The sequence below is a fragment of the Hypanus sabinus genome, chromosome 5 (genome assembly GCF_030144855.1).
Source record: "Hypanus sabinus isolate sHypSab1 chromosome 5, sHypSab1.hap1, whole genome shotgun sequence".
In the NCBI taxonomy this organism is placed as follows: Eukaryota; Metazoa; Chordata; class Chondrichthyes; order Myliobatiformes; family Dasyatidae; genus Hypanus; species Hypanus sabinus.
In genome coordinates this window covers 86144960-86165707 of record NC_082710.1, presented here as the reverse complement: position 1 = coordinate 86165707, position 20748 = coordinate 86144960, and the positions used below count along the sequence as shown (strand labels likewise).

General features: G+C 40.8%; 1 protein-coding gene across 1 annotated transcript in view; it reads right to left on the bottom strand.

The window, feature by feature from the left end:
- LOC132394274 (contactin-associated protein-like 5) overlaps positions 1 to 20748 on the bottom strand; it is a 1716192-nt gene that overhangs the window by 784721 nt on the left and 910723 nt on the right. The window contains exon 11 of the mRNA XM_059970198.1: positions 11037 to 11143. Within this exon, the coding sequence (XP_059826181.1) occupies positions 11037 to 11143 (107 nt within the window). The remainder of the gene's footprint in view (positions 1 to 11036; positions 11144 to 20748) is intronic.

Below are 20748 nucleotides of genomic sequence, written 5' to 3'. Positions count from 1 at the left end.
TTTGCTTGCATCTTTGGAAACAATTCTATTTCTCTCTCTGATATCTCTTTTTTAAAAAAATCCTTTTCAAGATTTTTTTGAAGATGCTGAACTGGATTTACACTCTGACTTCAATATTCTTTGCAGGAATAGGACCCACTGTCAGGGCCTAATGACTGGCCGCTTTCTGATATTGCGAGGACGCGGCCTGGTAGACCAGTGCACCTTCAGGGTGGCTCTGGAGACAGGCTAATACAAGGCCAGTGGCCTTGACTGAGGCATTGTGGGAGATCACAGAAGATCGGAAGCAGCGGGCTAACTGCCATTGGCTGTGTGTCCAGAGACCTCAGCTCTCCAGGTGCAGAGCTCGGAGAAAGCAACGTAACATTATAAATCAGTGAGTTGTTTGTTATGTCTCCCCACTCGACATCTCTTTTTCCCTTATTAGGGAAATGTCGAATTACTGGGTAAACAAGTAGTCTTTGAGGTACTGCAAGTCTGTGTCTTTTCTGACACGCTGCACACTTGAGTGCTGGATGGAGGGCACCAGTGCTTTTTTTTGCTGCTGCTTGTGCATGGGAGGGGGGAGCCTGGGGGGGTATTCTTTGGGGTTCTAATATTTAACTGTCATTCATTCTTTGGGGCCCTCCTCTGTTTTTCTGGATGTTTGCGAAGAAAAAGAATTTCAGGATGTATATTGTATCCATTTCTTGATATTAAATGTACCTGTTGACTCTGGGGTTTCTGAGGACAGCTGACCCCCCCCCCCCGAGTGGGGGCAGGCTGATGCTCTGGGGGGCATCGTTGTCATCCTGCCCCTGCATTTCTAATAACCTGTACTGTTTATCGTTCGTGTGTTAAAATGCTTTTGTGGGATAATGGTGGGAAGGTCCAGTTTATTTATTGTTACAATATAACTTGGGTTATACAGCTATTTGCTTGTGTAATTGGGGGTCACCCTAACTGTATCTGGCATGTGTGATGGTCACCTCCCTCGTATGTGTGAGACTGGTTGGGTTCTCTCACCAATCATGGTGCACAGTCTGATTTGTATTTATCACAATAAAATGGTTATTGAGTTTAATGAGCTTCCTCATCTGTCATTATGAACCAAATGCTCGCCACAATGTAATATATGTTAGTAGACCAATACTAAGTGCAAGAAGGTATGGGTGAAGCTGTAGTTTCACAAAGAAACATTATAGAGCACAGATCTGCAACTAACAATGTTTCAGTTTTTCTGTTATAGAGCCAAAGAAGAACAGAATAACACAAAGTAAATAATGACAGCCTGTTCTATGCTGACCTCAAAGTCAAAATTGCTGGCCATGGTGATCACTAAAGCAAGTATTTATTAAGGACCTCCCTTTCCCCTCTGCCTCCAAAAACATTTCCTCCTTTATCCCTGAGTGGTCTTACCTTCACTCTACTCATTCACCTGTTCTTGGCATATAGCTAATACACATTCACATTTTTCCTTAATCTGACTTGTCATTTTCATGTCCTCTGCTAGTTCTGGTAAGTGTTTTCTTAAGCTTCTTCTTGGCTAGAACCCTGTTTAATGCTAGCTTCCTAAACCTTAAGCATGCTTCCTTCTTCCCCTTTACTAGATGTTCCATATCTCTTGTCAACCATAGTTCCTTTATCATACCAAGCTTTCCCCGTCTCAGTGGGACAAACCTACCCAGATCCCTATGCAAGTATTCTCTAAACAACCTCCACATTTCTGCTGAGTATTTGTATGAGAACATCTGATCCCAATTTATGTTTGCAAGTTCCTGCCATAACCATTGTATTGTCAGCTCTTATCTTTGTCCATGACTATGCTAAAGGTCAGGAGTTGTGGTCTCTCTCATGCCCAGGTTAATTGCTTAATTTCAATCCAGTGTGGCCTACTGTCTCGTCAGCCTGTCCATCTGCTGTGTTAGGCATCCTTCCTGGACACCCTAACAAATTCCGCCCTACTTAAACCCTGTGCATGCTAAGATAGTGCCAATCAATATAGGGGAAGTTGAAGTAATCTATGACAACAACGCTGTTCTGAAATCTATTTACTGATCTGCTCCTCAGTATCCCAGTAGCTATGAGGGAGCCTGCGGAGTACTGCCAATAGAGCGGTTGCTTGCTTCCTGTTTCTGACTTCAACACTGACTCAGAAGATGATCTGACTGCTCCACGGCAAACCCCACCCCCACTTTCTGAAGCTATCCCTGATAAATAATACCACTCCCCCACTTCTTTTATCTCCCTCCATTTCCCTTTTGAAGCATCTAAACCCCAGACCATCAAGCAGCTAATCCAGCGCTTGCAACTGTCAAGTATCTGTAACGGCCACAACATTGTAATTCTACATACTCTCCATGCTCTCAGCTCATTACACTTATTCTTAATGCTTCTCAAATTAAAGTAATACATTTCAAACCACTCAATTGACTGCATTTATGTGCTATCCACTGCCTATCCTTCCGCAGAGCCTCTCTGCACATTGTATCTACCCTTATACCAACTGCTCCACCATTTGCCCTATCGCCCTAAACTCACCAAAAATACTACTGTTTTATAATAATTTTTAGAATGCAGCAATTGCTGAAAAGCCATCATTTATCATTGCTCTCAAAGAATTGTGGATGAATCTCCTTCATGAATGATGTGGCCCTTTTGGAGAAAGGCTCCCATCATGTTGATGCATATGGAGCACCAGAATTTAGATCCAGTGGTGATAAAGGAACGACAATGTGACTTTGAGGTGATTGCACAGCAAATCAACAAACTGAATGAGGCAGAAATAGTCTTAGAATTCTATTGGTGTGGAATGTAATTGTGTGAAGTGCAAAGGAACTTATTCAAAAAAAAGCAATTGCTTCTGGTTACTGGCACTCATTGTGCAGCTCTCAGAGCGCAATCAATTTGTTTTATGTCCTCTTTGAAAAATAAAATGTATTTTGTTCATGGGATATACACATCACTGCGTTTGCCAGCATTGCTTGTTCATCTTTAATTGCTCCTGATTCAATGATGCTGTCAATGGATAACCTTTTTAGGTATGTCTAGAGTCACATAAAAGTAAGAGCAGAGGAGGTAGAGTTCCTCCGCTGAAGGGCATTGGTGAACTGGAGATAAAATAGAGCTCTACAGAATGGAAGCAGCCCTTTTGGCCCATCTAGTCCATGTTGGCCAACTTGCATAACTTAGCTAGTCCTATTTGCCTGCGTTTGGCCCATATCATGCTAAATTTGTCCTGTGCCTGTAACTATCCCACGCTATCATGGAAAGAACATACAGACAGTGGCAAGTTAACCCAGGTACATGGCACTGTAATAGCATTATGCTAACTGCTCTCTACTGGGGTGTCCATAATTGTATCTTCCTCTTCCACTTCCTCTGGGAGCACTCACCTGTGTGTGAAAATGTTGCTCTTCAGGTCCCTTTTAAACCTTTTCCTTCTCTCTATGCCCCCGAATACAATGAGTACCATTACAGAAGATGAAATGTTTCACTAACTTGTACTTTTATTTAATTACTTGAATTTAAATTCTGTAGTTGCAAGGTGGGATTCAACCTCATTTCTCTGGATCAATGATACAGAAATTTAGCTTATGGTCCGGAGACTTAACTGCCGCACTATTGTCCTCTGCTAACAATAATCTTATGCACAGATGCAGTTATGATGTGTGGTGCTATTAAGTGGCACATTATACATGGTTAGATGTTATTTGACCAAACCTCATTTGCAATTGCTACAAACATGATTAGCCATTTATATGCATTCAGAACCTTGCAGGAAAGGTGAGAACCATCTCCTGACAATTGCTGGTCTGATCAATTCTGTAGGGGCTGTTGCATGGATGTCCTCCTTTATGACTTCTACTCATCCCTTACGATAGATGACCTTTAAGCTCTTCTACCACCAAAAGCTGATTGATCAAGACCCAAACACATTTCGCAGATGCCTTCTTTGTTATTTCCCTTTCCTACAAATGGATTATTGAGGACCCAAACACTCAGCCCCTTGTTGACCCCTTCATTATCCAATTGGATCCTCTCTCAAAGGTAAACTCCACACCACAATCCACATAGGATGGATCTCCTCTCTTGACAGAGTACATGAGTTACTCAACTATCCCCATAAGAAAATAAGACAGCAGCAGAATTAGGACATTCAGTCCATTGAGTCTGCTCCACCATTCTGTCATGGCTGATTTATTTTCCCCTCTCAACTAAATTCTCCTGCCTTTCCTCTGTAACTTTTGACAGTCTTTCAAATCAAATCAAGAAAAGATCTACCTCTGCTTTGAATATAGTCAACAACTTGGCCTCCACTGGCATCTGTGGCAATGAATTCCACAGATTCACCATCCTCTAGCTAAAGAAATTTCTCCAGCTAAGAAATTCCTCCTCATCTCTGTTCTAAACTGATTTCTTTCTATTCTGACATTGAGTCCTCTGGTTCAATACTCTCCCAGGATTGGAAAAAAAAACTTCACTACATTCACTCTGTCTAGGTCTTTCAAAATTCAGTAGGTTTGAATGATAAATCCCTCTCATTTACTGTATCTAAACTCTAGTGAGTACGAGCCCAGCACCATCAGATGCTCCTCATACATTTTTGTCTGCATCTTTGTGCACAATTCCTGTGTAAGGTGATTCATTACATGCAATGCTTGTTTTGTAATTGGGTATTTTTGCAAGTTTCTGTGTTGTGGGCGCATGATTCTCTGGCCAGTGTGGTTCTCAGTATGTACACTCCGTGACCACTTTATTACGTTCACATGTATATCTACTCCTTAAAGCACATATCTACTTAGCTAATAATGTTCAGCAACTCGATTCATAAGCACATGCTGATGTGGTCAAGTGGTTCAGTTGCTGTTCAGACCAAACTTCAAAATGGTAAAGAAATGTGATTTAAAGTGACTGACTGTGGAATAATTGTTGGTGCCAGACAGGGTGGTTTGAGTCTTTCAGAAACTGCCGATCTACTAGGAAATTCACACACATCAGTTTCTATAGAGTTCTGCAGAGAATGATGCAAACAATTTTATAAATCCAGTGAGCAATAGTTCTGTAGGTGCAAACATTTTGTTATTAATAGAGGTCAGAGGAGAACGGCAAGACTGGTTTAAGCTGATAGGAAGGTGACTGTAACTCAACTAAGCATGTGGTACATAAGCAGTGTGCAGAATAGCGTCTCTGAATGCCCGACACATTGAACCTTGAAGTTGATGGGCTACAACAGCAGAAGAACATGAATATACAGAACACTCAGTAGCCACTTTAGGTTCAGGAGGTACCTAATAAACTGGCTATTGAGTGTATCCTGATATGTCATTTTTCCAAGCGTATTTAACAAATTCCAGGTGTAAAATGGATATAAGACATGGTCAATGTCTAATTAGGGTGTGAACCTATTTTATATCGCATATGATTGACCCACAAAGAAAAACATTAATTATCTTGTTACTGATGTTAATTAATGGGAAACAGCATTGAACATTTGCGAGAAGTTTACTACTATTCAATATAAAAATATAACATCTTTTTGCTTCAACTGAAGGAAAAGGCTTGATTTAATATGTTAATTGAACACCAGTGCTCCCTCTGTAATTCTTTGTGAATTTTGAACAGATGTCTTTGCATCAGCCTGTGAGATTCTGAATCAGGAGTAGATTCTGGTGCCCCAGAGGACCATTCAGATGGTTCAGTTAGTGTGCATGAATATTAGTAAATTGCTTTATTATTGTCACATGTAGTGTGCTGTGGAAAGACATGCCTTGCATCTAATTTGTCAGAGCAAACTGAAAGATCAATTGGAGTTGCTGTTCAGAATAATGGGTGATTGAGAAATAGTGTGCACCAGGACATCAGTGAAAGCTGATCTACTTGAGCAGGAACTTGGGCAGAACTTGAGCAGAACTTTTATATTCTCATTTGATGGGATTTCCAGTAAAAGTACATTTTGTTAACAGAATGGTGGCTACAAGAAGATGCAATAAACTAATGGGTTATGTCTTGATTACAGAGTGAAATAATTGTCCACCAGTCTAACAGTAAATTCTATTTTCTATTACAATAGGTGCATGTTATAACATGATTAACAAAATTCCTGAACCTTGGATGTCATCACTGCTGTGTTCCATGCCAGTAATTCTAGGCTTTGTTTGTAGTTCCCTATTACCGCAGTCACACAATCCGCATCCCTATTTACTAGTTACTACTCCTCATTATTCTTTCTTCCCCAACACCATTCATTACAATGGAGCAAGTTATATTGAGGTCAGGAATCCATTTCATCATAGTAGGAAACCTTTCAATAGACGTATGGGCTGGTGCATCAAATGTTGTCATGCAACAGGTTTGGGAAGGAATAAACAGACTACAAAGTGAGAGTGAGCAATTGATGGAGTGATGGGATGAGAATGAATGTGTGAGAGAGAGTGAGACAGGGGAGAGAGAGGGAGGCAGGAAAATGGACAGAAATAGAGATAACTCTTCTAGAAATCCCTCTTAGATACAAAGAACAGATCCGTGATAATCAAGAGAGAGAGAAAGGTTTAAAGTAAATGTGTAAAGATCAGTGAAAAAGAAATGCACTGATATCTTAAAGTGTGTGTCTGTCAGAGATTAAATTTATGTAAAAATGATGATCCAGAAATATATTGTAATGGGAACAGAGCTGCAGGAATAGTGAGAACATTTTATTTATCTGCGAGCAATATCATCCAACATCACCATGCAGGTACTGGGCTGAATAAAGGTCTATTATATTTTAGTGCCTCCCATGAATTAAAAATATGATTTATATTCATACCATGGTGTATAATATCTCTCAGAAACATTTTAAAGTACTTCATGAAATGAATTACTTTGAAGTGCTATTATTATGAAATAGATAGAAGTAGCAGCCATTTCAGCATTATACATTGTTCTGTGTCAAGTCTACCATCGTGACCATACTGGCTCGATGAATGGGCCACCCAATGAATTCAGCTTCACTATAATCATTACTTTAAATAGAGAATCTATGGTCTTAGTTAGAATTGAATCTATTTCTACCTTGTTTTCAAGCAGTGCATTTTAAACTCAAAGACATCCTACAAAGAGTGTTGAGGTGAGAGAGCGCATTGATCTGTTTTTGCTTTGTGTTGACAGAAGCTATTGACTTGGAGACCTCCAAATAAAACCATAATATTAAACATCAACCTATGCCAAGAAGCTGACCCATGCTTTAATGTTTCATTCAAATATTGGCATCTTTTCTAAATGAAGCATTCCCTGATTACCATACTGCGATGTCAGCCTTCATTAAACGTTCTCATTCTGGAGTGGACCTTGGTGTCAAATGAATGTGTGTTGCATTTATGCTGTTGATTGCTTTCAGGAAACCTGTACTATTAATCTTTCAAACAGAGGACAGAACTGACCAGCCCAATTAACATGATTGTAATATCATACAATTCTTATTGTCACAGCTTGTTATTTTTTCCCATGATAATAATCAATAAAAAGTGCACATTCAAAGCTTCAGCCTCAAAATTCTATTTAAACAGCATGGAAGCCAAAATTATATATGTCTGAGAATAAAAGTGGTTTGAGTTAAATCATTTAAGCCATTTTCATTATTTTTAATACAAAACACAAAGGTCTGAAAGATACTGTAACCTTTCCATCATGAGCAATTTATTGTAGTCCTCAGTTTTAATAATGATTTCTGTTATTCATATGTTGGAGTATATTAATGAAGCTTTCTGAACAGTTCAGGGTGACACTGAATTACTGGAACATAATTGTACTTAAACCCTGCTGTGATGTATTAATATGCATTTTCTATTGATGTCAGATGTACGCTCTTTGCATCTATGTTCAAAGGGTAATGGAATCAAACCTACTTCAGAACTAGTTATCAAAAGAAGGGGTTGGACTACTCTGCATCTCAGTTCTCCGATAATCAATAAAAATAAAATGGAGCTTTATTTCTCACAAGTACATCAAAACATACAGTGAAATGTGTTGTTTGTGTCAAGTCAAATCAAATCGGTGGGGATTGTGCTGCACAGCTGCAAATGTTGACACACTTCTGGCACCAATATAGCACGCTCATAAGCAACCAACCATTAGAGTGTGGGAAGAAGCCCAAACAGTCACGGGGAGAATATATAAACTCCTTACGGACAGCGGCTGGAATCGAACCCAGCTGCCAGTTTAAAGCTTTGCACTAATTGCTAAGCTACCTTGCTGCCTATGTATAGTTTCCTTATGTATACATACTGTGTATGATCTGTGGATCCCCTCCTTCAATAGTAATCTAATTTAAACAAACAAAGGAGTGCTTCAATTTGACAATAATCAAACACCCACCTATGCTATCCTCTTTTAGCAGCTTTTGGTTTACAGCCTTTTATGTTCTTCTGACAAAAGTGTTTATCAAGATACATCTAAAGTATCATGAGAGGACCTGTCTCTACTAACCTTTCAAGAAGTGAACTCCAGATTTCAACTACTGTATTGGTGAAAATATCTTTTATCTCCTCAAAACTTTCAGCTCTTTACCTTGACTAGACAACGGGTCTGAAATATTGTTGAGGATCCCAACCATCCAATCCCAAATCTCTTTGACCCACTATTGTCAGCAAGAAGGTACAGGAGCATCAGGACCAGGACTGTCAAACTGGGTAACAGCTTCTTCCTTCAGACAGTGAGACTAATGAATACCCTGCCACTAGGACAGCAAGCTGTTTAATGTTTACCTGTTTTGAATTATATTTTATTAACTTATTTACAGTAATGTTTTATGTGCAGTGTGTGACATATGTTCTGTGGGTGCACCATGGTCCAGAGGGACACCATTTTGTTTGGTTGTATATATGCACTGTCATATATCAAAAAAATTTGAACCTGAACTTATGCCCTTTATTCTTCAATGCCTCTGCCGCATTAAACTGAGAATTCATCTGACATTATTGGTTACCTTAAAAAATAATACCTATAAATATGAAGCAATTGGGGGGATTTCTGACCAATAGTTACTGCTCAAATTCACCTGAATAGAGTGTCTGGTGATGATCATGGTTCCATTTGTGTTAAGGTGCCATATCTCAATATCTAAAGATCTAAATAGCAGTTGTAGAAGAGGCAGATACACTGTAGCACAGTGCCAGAGATGCAGGTACAGTGCTGACTTCAGCTGAGGTCTGAGTGGAGTTTTCATATTCTCCCTGTGGGTTTCCCTCAGGTACATTATGTTCCTCCTACATCTGAAGACATGCAGGACAGCAGGTAAAATGGCCATAATAATTTTCCTTAGTAAATTGTTAAAATGGTAGAATCTGAAGGCAGTTAATGAGAAGTTGTGGGAAATGGGATTAAATGGGTGGTTAATGGTTATCATGGACTTACTGGGCAGAAGGGCCTGTTTCTGTGCTGTATCTCACCATAAATCAATGACTTGATGTTTGATGCTGTCTAAGGTGCTACTGAAATACAAATGCTTTCACAAATTTCATACATCAAACAAGAATTTTGACCTTTGACAATGTTTTCTTGAATCCAAGTACAGCTGAAGTTATAAAAACAAATCAACTGCTGGAGGAACTTCCAGACTAGACAGCATTTGTGGAGGAAAATAGACAGTCAACATTTCAAATCATGACTCTGTATCTGACGTGATGATGTGCAGGTGAAGGGACTTGAACTGCACATTGACAGTCCTTTTCCTTCCACTAATGTCACCAGTTCATACTAACTCATCATGAGTGCATAGTGACTACACTAGACTGGAATAAGCTGAGGGAAGTGAGTGACCAACCAAACTGCAGTGACACCAAACACATCATTGTTCATTGGTTACATGTAAGCAAGAGTCACCCAAATGGTTTGTTCATAGATCAACCAAGAAAGCACTTCTTTCACTGCTGGCTGAATTTAAACAGCCGATCATCTGAAGTCTCAGCTGTGGCACAGTGTTTACTGGTTTATTATTAGTGTTACATTATTAGCTTTATTTGTCAGAAGCATCAAAACAAACAATGAAATGTGTTACTTTACATTAAGCCGTTACATTAAACCATGCTAGCTTTTAAGCAACCGTACCGGCTGAGGTCCCTGTTGTTTATAAAATCATGTTCCGTTACACTCTTACGTTAAAGGTTGTTGTAAAATTTGAAAAAAAAAATAGGATGACCAAATAATAAAAATATAGGATTTTCCTCATTAGGTCTTCCTGTTCATTCAATAGTTTGAAATTATAATCAGGCAGCAACATACTTCACCCATAATGGGGAATAACCGGCTCTCTGGTTTGTCCAAACGGATTAATCAGAATAATTATTCCTTCACTGGTGACTGTGGACATTGGAAATATAAATCACTGGTGATGGAGGATCAAACGGGAAGCTTAGCTTGCATTCCCTGACTCTTAGTAATTAGTTAATAATCCTTCCAGAATAACTCTGGAATAACTCTTCCTCCACTTCAGATTGTGTACTTGAGTAATGTCAATCACTGGGCAGCACACACAAAATACTGGAAGAACTCAGCAGGCCAGGCAGCAACTATGGATGTTTAGGGTCCTCCAGCATTTTGTGCGTGTTGCTCATATTTCCAACATCTGCAGATTTTCTCTTGTTTGTGATCAATCACTGGGGATGGAGTTACCAAAAGGATGTCTTAATTTACATTAACTGTTTTGTATAAAGCAAAGTAAAATGCTGCATTTTCACCCTTCAAATAAACTAATAAATATCAGTATCCTTGTCAAACCAGTGAATAAATTGGACTCTCTATTAGAGCATGATTTAGAGTAAATTTTAATTTTGGGACAAAAATATATTTTAGCCGCTCACTCTCAGGTTAATAATGAATGATTTAATACTGTATTTGTTCCACTAATAGTATATTGTGTTTTATGTTGCAATTTAATGGTTTCCACAAAAGATGAACAATCTGATGTTAATTGATCGTGTTTTGAAAGGAAAAAGTTGAATTTTACCAAGCCTAATTAACAGCATCTCTCAAAAGTACCCAGAGCAGATTCTATAATAAATAGTGTCAGTGATACTCACAGCTATGGCAGGTTTCTCCAGTGTAGCCAGTCCCAGCACAGTCACAGTGAAAGGTGTTCCAGGATTGAGAGCATTCTCCTCCATGTTCACAGTAATTTGGTAAACACCTACAATTAATAGAATTGCCATCATGTTGACCGGCTTGCTGGCAAGTATATAGAACAGTTTTCTCTAGTGAACTCAAAGTTCAAAATAAATTTATTATCAATGCTTGTACGCTACCAAATGCTATCTTTTATTTTCTTGCAGGCATTTATAGAAGAAAAAAAAATTAATGGAATTACATGAAAAACTTTTCATTAGCACCTCCAAGAGGACCACAAATTTGTTGTTGTTGGTGACTTGGATGCCACAATGACCTGGAGGGCTATGTTATCTGGAGTCAGAGCTTTATGCATTGAATCTTGGTAGGGTCATCCATGCCAAACAAGTCAAAGGGTAGAGGCCAGATTATGAGTGCTCCTCAGTCCTCCATGTTTGGAGATTCAGCTCAGGGCTAGCCACAGTGACTGGTAAGACAAAATAGCTAAAGGCACAGCAATAAAGAATCCTACTCCTGAGTCTCTACCCAGAACTTACATGACTAACAGTACTAAAAACCATGAAGAAGCTATTGACATGAAGAAGGAAGCCCTGAACACCATTACAGATGGAAGCCGTTCATTGCTGTCCTAAATGCCAGAGGCATAACAGGCAGGAAGTAAGTATTCATAAACAGAAAATCAATGTGCAAGGGAAGACAAACTGTACACATAAAAATAATACCAAGAACATGAGTTAGAATACTAAGAATGCAGTAGAACAGAATGATCTAGGAATACTGGTGCATAGATCCCTGAAGGTGGAATCTCATGTGGATGGGGTGGTGAAGAAAGCTTTTGGTATGTTGGGCTTTATAAATAAGAGCATTGAGTATAGGAGTTGGGATGTAATGTTAAAATTGTACAAGGCATTGGTAAGGCTGAATTTGGAGTATTATATAAAGTTCTGGTCACTGAATTATAGGAAAGATGTCAACAAAATAGAGAGAGCACAGAGAAGATGTACTAGAATGTTACCTGAGTTTCAGCACCTAAGTCACAGGGAAAGGTTGAACAAGTTAGGTCTTTATTCTTTGGAGCATAGAAGGTTGAAGGGGGACTTGATAGAGGAATTTAAAATAATGAGGGGGATAGATCGAGTTTTTGTGGATAGGCTTTTTCCATTGAGAGTAGGAGAGATTCAAACAAGAGGACATGAGTTGAGAGTTAAGGGGCAAAAGTTTAGGGGTAACACGAGGGGGAACTTCTTTACTCAGAGAGTGATAGCTGTGTGGAATGAGCTTCCAGTAGAAGTGGTAGTGGCAGGTTCAATATTGTAATTTAAAGTAAAATTGGATAGTTATATGGACAGGAAAGGAATGGAGGGTTATGGGCTGAATGTGGGTCAGTGGTACTAGGTGAGAGTAAGCATTTGGCATGGACTAGAAGGGCTGAAATGGCCTGTTTCCGTGCTGTAATTGTTATATGGTTATATAGGAAAACATAGGAACATTAAACGATCACATTTTGAACAGAGAAGGCATATGATGACAAGTTGTATAATGAGATTTGATGGCACTGAGGAGGAACTCATAGAAACCTATCAAACACTGAAAGTCCCAGATAGAGTGGACATGGAGAGGATGTTACCCATAATGGTGGAGTCTAGTACTGGAGGTACAGTCTCAGAATAGAGGGATGTTCTTTTAGAATAGAGTTAAGGAGGCGTTTCTTCAGACTGAGGGTGGTGCTTCTGTGGAATTCATTGATATAGACAGTTGTGGAGACCAGGCCATTGGGTATTTAAAGCAGTGGTTGGTAGGTTCTTGATTAGTCAGGGTGTCACAGGTTATGGGGAGAAGACATGAGAATGGGGTTGAGAGGGATAATAAATCAGTCTTGAAGGGATGGTACAGCAGACTTGGTGGGCCCGGTGCCCAAATTCTGCTCTTACGTCTAAGATGTAGGGCATGGAAAATGGCCAATCAGCCCAAAGTCCTACCACACAATTAACCTCATCCTACATTAATCACATTCTCATCAGTTCTCCTCGGACACTAATGGCAGTGTCTACCAATGTATACAACTTTGGAATGTAGGAGCAAACCAGAGCAGCCGGAGGAAACCATCATGAAAAAATTTTCGGGTCACCATGAAAAAATTTGTTCTCTAATGTGGATTGAAAAACTTGAGCGAAGTGCACAAAATGCTCAAGCAATTAGGTATGTCAAACAATATTGACAGAGAGAAATAAACAGTCAGTGTGTTGGGCCATCAGAGTAGGGTTGGTATAGTTGAAGCAAAGGAGGCAAACTGATAGACATATATGAAATTATAACAACAACACACACACAAAATGCTGGTAGAACACAGCAGGCTAGGCAGCATCTACAGGGAGAAGCGTTGTCGACGTTTTGGGCCGAGACCCTTCGTCAGGACTAACCGAAAGGAAAGATAGTAAGAGATTTGAAAGTAGTGGGGGAGGGGGAAATGCGAAATGATAGGAGTAGACAAGAGGGGGTGGGATGAAGCTAAGATCTGAAAAGGTGATTGGCGAAAGTGATACAGAGCTGGAGAAGGGAAAGGATCATGGGACGGGAGGCCTCAGGAGAAAGAAGGAGGGGGGGAGCACCAGAGGGAGATGGAGAACAGGCAAACAACTGAATATGTCAAGGATGGGGTAAGATGGGGAGGAGGGGCATTAATGGAAGCTAGAGAAGTCAATGTTCATGCCATCAGGTTGGAGGTTACCCAGCCGGTATATAAGGTGTTGTTCCTCCAACCTGAGTTTGGATTCATTTTGACAATAGAGGAGGCCATGGATAGACATATCAGAATGGGAATGGGATGTGGAATTAAAATGTGTGGCCACTGGGAGATCCTGCTTTTTCTGTTGGACAGAGCGTAGGTGTTCAGCAAAACAGTCTCCCAGTCTGCGCCGGGTCTCACCAATATATAAAAGGCTACACCGGGAGCACCGGACACAGTATACCACACCAGCCGACTCACAGGTGAAGTGTCGCCTCACCTGGAAGGACTGTCTGGGGCCCTGAATGGTGGTGAGGGAGGAAGTATAAGGGCAGGTGTAGCACTTGTTCCGTTTACAAGGATAAGTGCCAGGAGGGAGATCGGTGGGAAGGGCTGGGGGGGACGTGGACAAGGGAGTCACATAGGGAGTGATCCCTGTGAAAAGCAGAAAGGGGGGGGGAGGGAAAAATGTGTTTGATAGTGGGATCCCGTTGGAGGTAGCGGAAGTTACGGAGAATTATATGTTGGACCTGGAGGCTGGTGGGGTGGTAGTTAAGGAGAAGGGGAACCCTATCCCGAGTGGGGTGGTGGGTGGATGGGGTGAGGGCAGATGTGTGGAAAATGGGAGAGATGCATTTGAGAGCAGAGTTGATGGTGGATGAAGGGAAGCCCCTTTTTTTAAAAAGGAAGACATCTCCTTCATCCTGGAAATAAATGCCTTATCCTGAGAGCAGATGTGGCGGAGATGGAGGAATTGGGAGAAGGGGATAGCCTTTTTGCAAGAGACAGGGTGGGAAGATCCCTCATGGTGGTGGGCTTGAGGAGTGTCTCAGAAATAGGAGGTCATTGTTTCAATTTGAGAGTGTTGGATTCAGATGTTTTAATCCAAGGTTCTTTCAGAAGTCAGGAAAGGGGCACAAAACCTGTTGCTTCACAATTATTTTATTAAGCTTTGACTGAACACAGAAAAAACTGAAAAAACACATGTATAATTGTAAAATGCATCATTGGTATTAATAACTACATGCCCATGGGTGTGCTGGGGACAACCTGCAAATGTCACCACATGTTCTTGCTTGGCAGAACAGCACAGGACACGACAAAACAGAACACAACATGTAATAAAACAACACCAGCAAAACAAGCCCACACATGTACAGTCTTCTAACCCCAAGATAGTCCGTATTCCGTGGCCTCCAGTAGACCCCGATTTGGTATGATCTGCATCATGGTTTTTGTTTGTGCCTCTCTCTCTCTAAGCTAGCTCTTCCTGATTTCTTCTTCTGCACCTGGTTTGATTTTAAGCCACCTATTTCCTTCTCCCACTGTCTTTGATTAAGAAGACAGAGCCCATTAATCTCATTACCCTGCTATCAGGAAGTAATTCCAGAATGCTATGACACAAAAAACTATCGGAGCTGCAGGGCACATGAAATCTATTTCATTGTGAAGATGAAAAAACACCCTGCTCCAATGAGCCCATCAGTTTTTAAAGCTCTGATTTTCTATAGAAGGAACATTAAGTACGTCTTTGAGGCTAAAGGAAAACATTTATTTCTCATCAGACTTAAGAATTGTTAATTCTTTATTATAGTCATCAACACTCAATTCAGAATCAAGAACCTGCTTGCATTATTTTAATGTCAAATTAAGCAGTTGTGCAAAGAAACTTTAGATTTTAGTGTATAAGTTAACACAGCTCATTTACCTCATTGTTATGCCTTCTGCATATATTTACAGCAAGCAGGCAAGGCAGTCTAAAAGGAATCATTGTATGAGCAGTATGAGACATATTTACATAATGAAGGACACACATAGATGTTATTCAGCATTATTTCCTTGATATGGGAAGAGCTGTTGAGAGCTCTGCAACAGGGAAATAATTTAGTAACAGACCTTGTGAAAACTTGTTAAGTACAATTCAGCTGAATCTCTTGCGTCTTCAATTTGATGTTGATAACGAGGCTGAGTGGGCAAATGCATGGTAGATGCAGATTATATGGATAATGTGAGGATATCAACTTTAGCCTCAAAAACAGAAAGGTGGGTAATTATCTGCATTGGAGAATCAGAATAAGGTTTATTATCATATGTCATTTCTTTTTTGTTTTGCAACAGCAATACACTGCAATAAATAAAAATTACCCAGCTGGCTGAGTTTGCAACCTTCTGCCCTTTGCTTATTTCAATCCTATGCATTGGCACCTCCATACCAAGTGGTGATGTAACTACTTAAAACATTCCCCATGGTACAAAAATGATAAATACAAGTTAAAAGTGAAGTTTCTTGTATACCAGTCATTGAAAGAAAGCCATTCCAAAGCACATGGTATGCTGGCCTTTACTGAAAATTTTGTGAGTACAGGAGCAAAGAAATCGGAACAGGCTCATGGTGAGAACCAATCTGGAGTTTTGATCTCTTTGTCAATACTGCCTAAATCCTGATTACTGTCATGCAACACAAAGTCTTTGTGGTGTATTGCAAATCAGTCCTCTGCATTGCAGAGGATAATGACATCATTCTTTAAAGGTGTACACCTGTAATTCAAGTTCAAGTTTAATTATCATGCCACCATACATGAACATGGCTGAGTGAAACAGTGTTCTTCTGGAGCCAAGAGGCAAAACACAGAACCAACAGCACACAGTACATTGCATATTGCATGTTAGAGTGATTTTTGGGTTCAGGTCATTTACATTTAGCCAAAGGGTTTGGCTACCAGTCTTCTGTTTCTTGATGTTGTGGACTTAATTTGGAATAATGCTTTTCCTAAAAACTGTGGATCCCAGTCCAGACGCTGCTGGCACTGGTGGGATGGATGGAATCAGAAGGTGTGAAGTTTTATGTAGCTTCAGAAGAAAGCATTGTCTTTACTTTGTAAATATGGATTGCCCTTTGTGTTTAGCAAATAAATATCGAGTCCCATGTTGGGCCAGCAGACCTTTCCACCAAATACGGCTCCATACCTGCTGTACTTTGTTTTGTCGAAAACAGAAGGTGCTTTGTATCTACTAGTAACTTTCTCTGGTGATTTCATTCACGCAACAACATAGCACATAGGGTTATGACTTCTGAACAGCAGTGGTCACAAGAAAAAAATATAGTCCAAGTCCGAGTGCCCTGCTTGTTCTTCCACCCAGAGAACATTGGAAGGCAACACTAAGCAAACATTGGAGAACAGTACAGAGCAAACATCACAGGGCAGCACCGAATGAACACTGGAGGGCATCACTGAGTGATCCCTGGGGAGCAGCACTGACAGGACGGGCCAACCCCCAACCCAGAACAAATTCTGGTGGCACACAGAGGCACTCCCACCCACCTCAGCATCTCTTTCCCTGGGTGACTGCAACATACGACCCTGTGGCCTAGGCCTAGTCCTTGCCACAGTCAAAGGTCTATCCTTATAGTTAGAATAAAATAAATAACCTTATTTAGAGAAACAGCATGGAATTCGGCGTCCTGGATCTTCGAGCTGTGCTGCCATCAACTCACTGATTTAACCCAATATTAATCATGGCACCATTTACCATGACCAAGTAACTTACTAACTGGTATGTGTTTGGCATGTGGGAGGAAACTGGAGCACCCAGAGGAAACCCACACAGTCATGGGAGGAAGTACAAACTCCTTACAGATAACATTGGAATCAAACTCCGAACCCCGACAACTTCAGCTGTATTAGTGTCACACTAATCCCTACGCTACCATGATAGGAACTCCTGAGATCTTGACTGTTTTAAGCAGAACTTAAAAGAACTCCAGCCATATCATTGGAATACATTGTAATCTATGACAAAGCCTAGAAAAGTTTTTAAAAGAAGCAGGGAAAATAGCAATATCTGGCTTTAATGTTCTTACCTCATGAAGTGCAAAATGTCTGCAGATGTGGCAAGAAAAGGATAGAAATAAAGATGATAGAAAACAGGGTCCAACATTGAATATTCTTACTATGGGCTCAAAATGTTCATTTTGCAGGATATATCAAAGGGAAATGGTAAATGCTCTGAGAAGGTGCATCTGTGGTGGTTCTTAATGTTGCAGGGTCTTATTTTTAAAGAAAAATAGAGCAGGAAATCCACTCAGTGGCCACTTTATTAGGTGCAACGTATATTTTTTAAATTATTGTTGCCTTTCTATCAGCTTGAACTAGTCTGGCCATTCCCCTCTGACCTCCCTCATTAACAAGGTATTTTTGCCCACAGAACTGTCACTCAGTGGATGATTTTTCTTTTTCACACCTTCCTCTGTAAACTTTAGAGACTTTTTTGTGTGAAAGCCTCAAGAGATCAACAGTTTCTGAGGGAGTCAAACCACACCATCTAGCACTAACAAAGTCACTTAGATCACATTTCCTCTCCATTCTGAAGTTTGATCTGAGCAACAATTGAACCACTTGACCAATTTTGTCTGTGCTTTTGCATTGAGTTGCTGCCACATTAGATATTTGCATCAACAAACTGGTGTGTAGGTGTACCTAATAAATAGGTTACTAAGTGAAAGCCTGGTGTAAAAAATAGGGAGTGGAAGTCCAAACACACTGAAGAATTGGTGCAAAACAGGTTGACATAGCAAAAACAATTTAAGCGAGAGAAGACTAAAATAATAAGTGAATTGCTCACATTCCATATGGGAGGCTATTTTTCCAAAGCCACTGATGCTCTTCAGCTGGAAGGCAATAAGGAAAAAGTGCAAGAATTGATTGCAGTGGTGAGGGAATGCAAAACATAACAGTATTAATTTTGGAAATGAACTCCAAAGTATGTCACTTTGTAACTCTGCTGAAAGCTACAGAAATGCTAATTTCAGTGGTGTTTGAGCAGTTGGACAACTACTCCACCAACAGCCCTCTAAGGTAGTGGAGTGACAAATGCACTTGAAAGTTAGGGAATACCCCAGATCATCACACTGTACACTCTCTAGTCTGTTGGATAAAGCACTCAGCACAAGTTCATCTGTGTTCAGAGCTGGAGGAATATCATCAGTGCTATCGGGTATAAAAATATCACCTATAGAAACATAGAAAATAGTTGCAGGAGTAGGCTGTTCGGCCCTTCGAGCCTGCAACGCCATTCAGTATGATCATGACTGATCATCCAACTCAGAACCCTGTATCTGCTTTCTCTCCATAACCCCGATCCCTTTAGCCACAAGGGCCATATCTAACTTCCTCTTAAGTATAGCCAATAAACTGGCCTCAACTGTTTCCTGTGGCATAGAATTCCACAGATTCACCACTCTCTGTGTGAAGAAGCTTTTCCCTCATCTCGGTCCTAAAAGGCTTCCCCTTTATCCTTAAACTGTAACTCCTCGTTCTGGACTTCCCCAACATCGGAAACAATCTTCCTGCATCTTGCCTGTCCAATCCCTTTATAATTTTATACGTTTCAATAAGATCCCCCCATCAATCTTCTAAATTCCAGTGAGTGTAAGCCTAGTCGATCCAGTCTTTCTTCATATGAAAGTCCTGCCGTCCCAGGAATCAATCTGGTGAACCTTCTCTGTACTCTCTGTATGGCAAGAATGACTTTCCTCAGATTAGGGGACCAAAACTGCACACAATATTCTAGGTGCGGTCTCACTAAGGCCTTGTACAACTGCAGTAGAACCTCCTGCTCCTGTACTCAAATCTTTTTGCTATGAATGCCAACATACCATTTGCCTTTTTCACCGCCTGCTGTACCTGCATGCCCACCTTCAATGACTGGTGTACAATGATACCCAGGTCTCGTTGCACCTCCCCTTTTCCTAATCAGCCACCATTCAGATAATAATCTGTTTTCCTGTTCTTGCAACCAAAGTGTTTGACTTGGTATGTTGGATGTGATCTCTATGGAGATGGGAGCCAAAGGTTTTTGGAAATTCCACCAAGAGACTCCTGCATGTGTAAAGAGATGGGTGAGGAGATTGATAGGCAAAGAGGGAAGCAGCACTAAGGGACCCGTGTGTGTAGAAGTGTGAATGAGCATGCATAAGTGACCAGGAGGCACCTACATGTGTGACTATCTACGTGTGGTCTGCTGTCCTCTTGGTCCTACTTTGTCTCTGAATTGAGATCGTTCTAGTGTAAAGGAAAATCACATACACGTGTTTTCCTAGAACTAGAGGCTCTCATGCACAATTCCAGCAGTAAAACATCCTTATTATCATAACTTGGGTACTTAGAGCAATAAACAGAAAATGCTGGAGGAACTCAGCAGGTCAGGTAGCATCTATGTAAAGGACATCTTCAAGGGACAGTGTCCTAAGAAGGTAGCATCAATTACTAAAGACCTTAGCATTTGGAACATGCTCTCTGCGCATTACTACCATCCAGAAGTACAGGAACCTGAAGACCCAGTCTCAGTAAAAAGCTCCCACCCCTATACGTCAAGCGGGCAGCGGAGTCCGTGGAAGCAGAGTCCTGGGCTTTGGCTAAGTGGGCTTCGGCGTAAGGGGACTTCGGTAAGCCTGTGTGATTGCTCGCTGAGGGGAAGAAGGTAAGGTCGCTAGGTGCTTTTTAGACTTATTCTATTAATCCAGTTCAGGTATGGGGGAGACAGTCAGAGCAGTGGTGTGCTCCGTATGCAGTATGTGGGAGGTCAGGGTCAACACAGTTGTCCCTGATGACCACACCTGCAAAAGGTGCGTCCAGCTGCAGCTCCTATCAGACCGAGTTAGGGAGTTGGAGCAGGAGCTGGATGAACTACGGATCATTCGGGAGGTGGAGGCAGAGATAGATAGGAGTTATCAGGAGGTAATCACACCAAAAAACCAAGAAGTAGGCAGATGGGTGACTGTCCAGAGAGGCAGGGGGAGCAGGCAGAGAGAGCAGAGCACCCCTGCGGCCATTCCCATTAACAATAAGTATACCGTACTGGATACTGTTGATGGAGATGACCTACCAGGAATGAGTTGTAGTGGTCCTGCCTCTGGCACAGAGGTTGAACCCTCAACTAGGAAG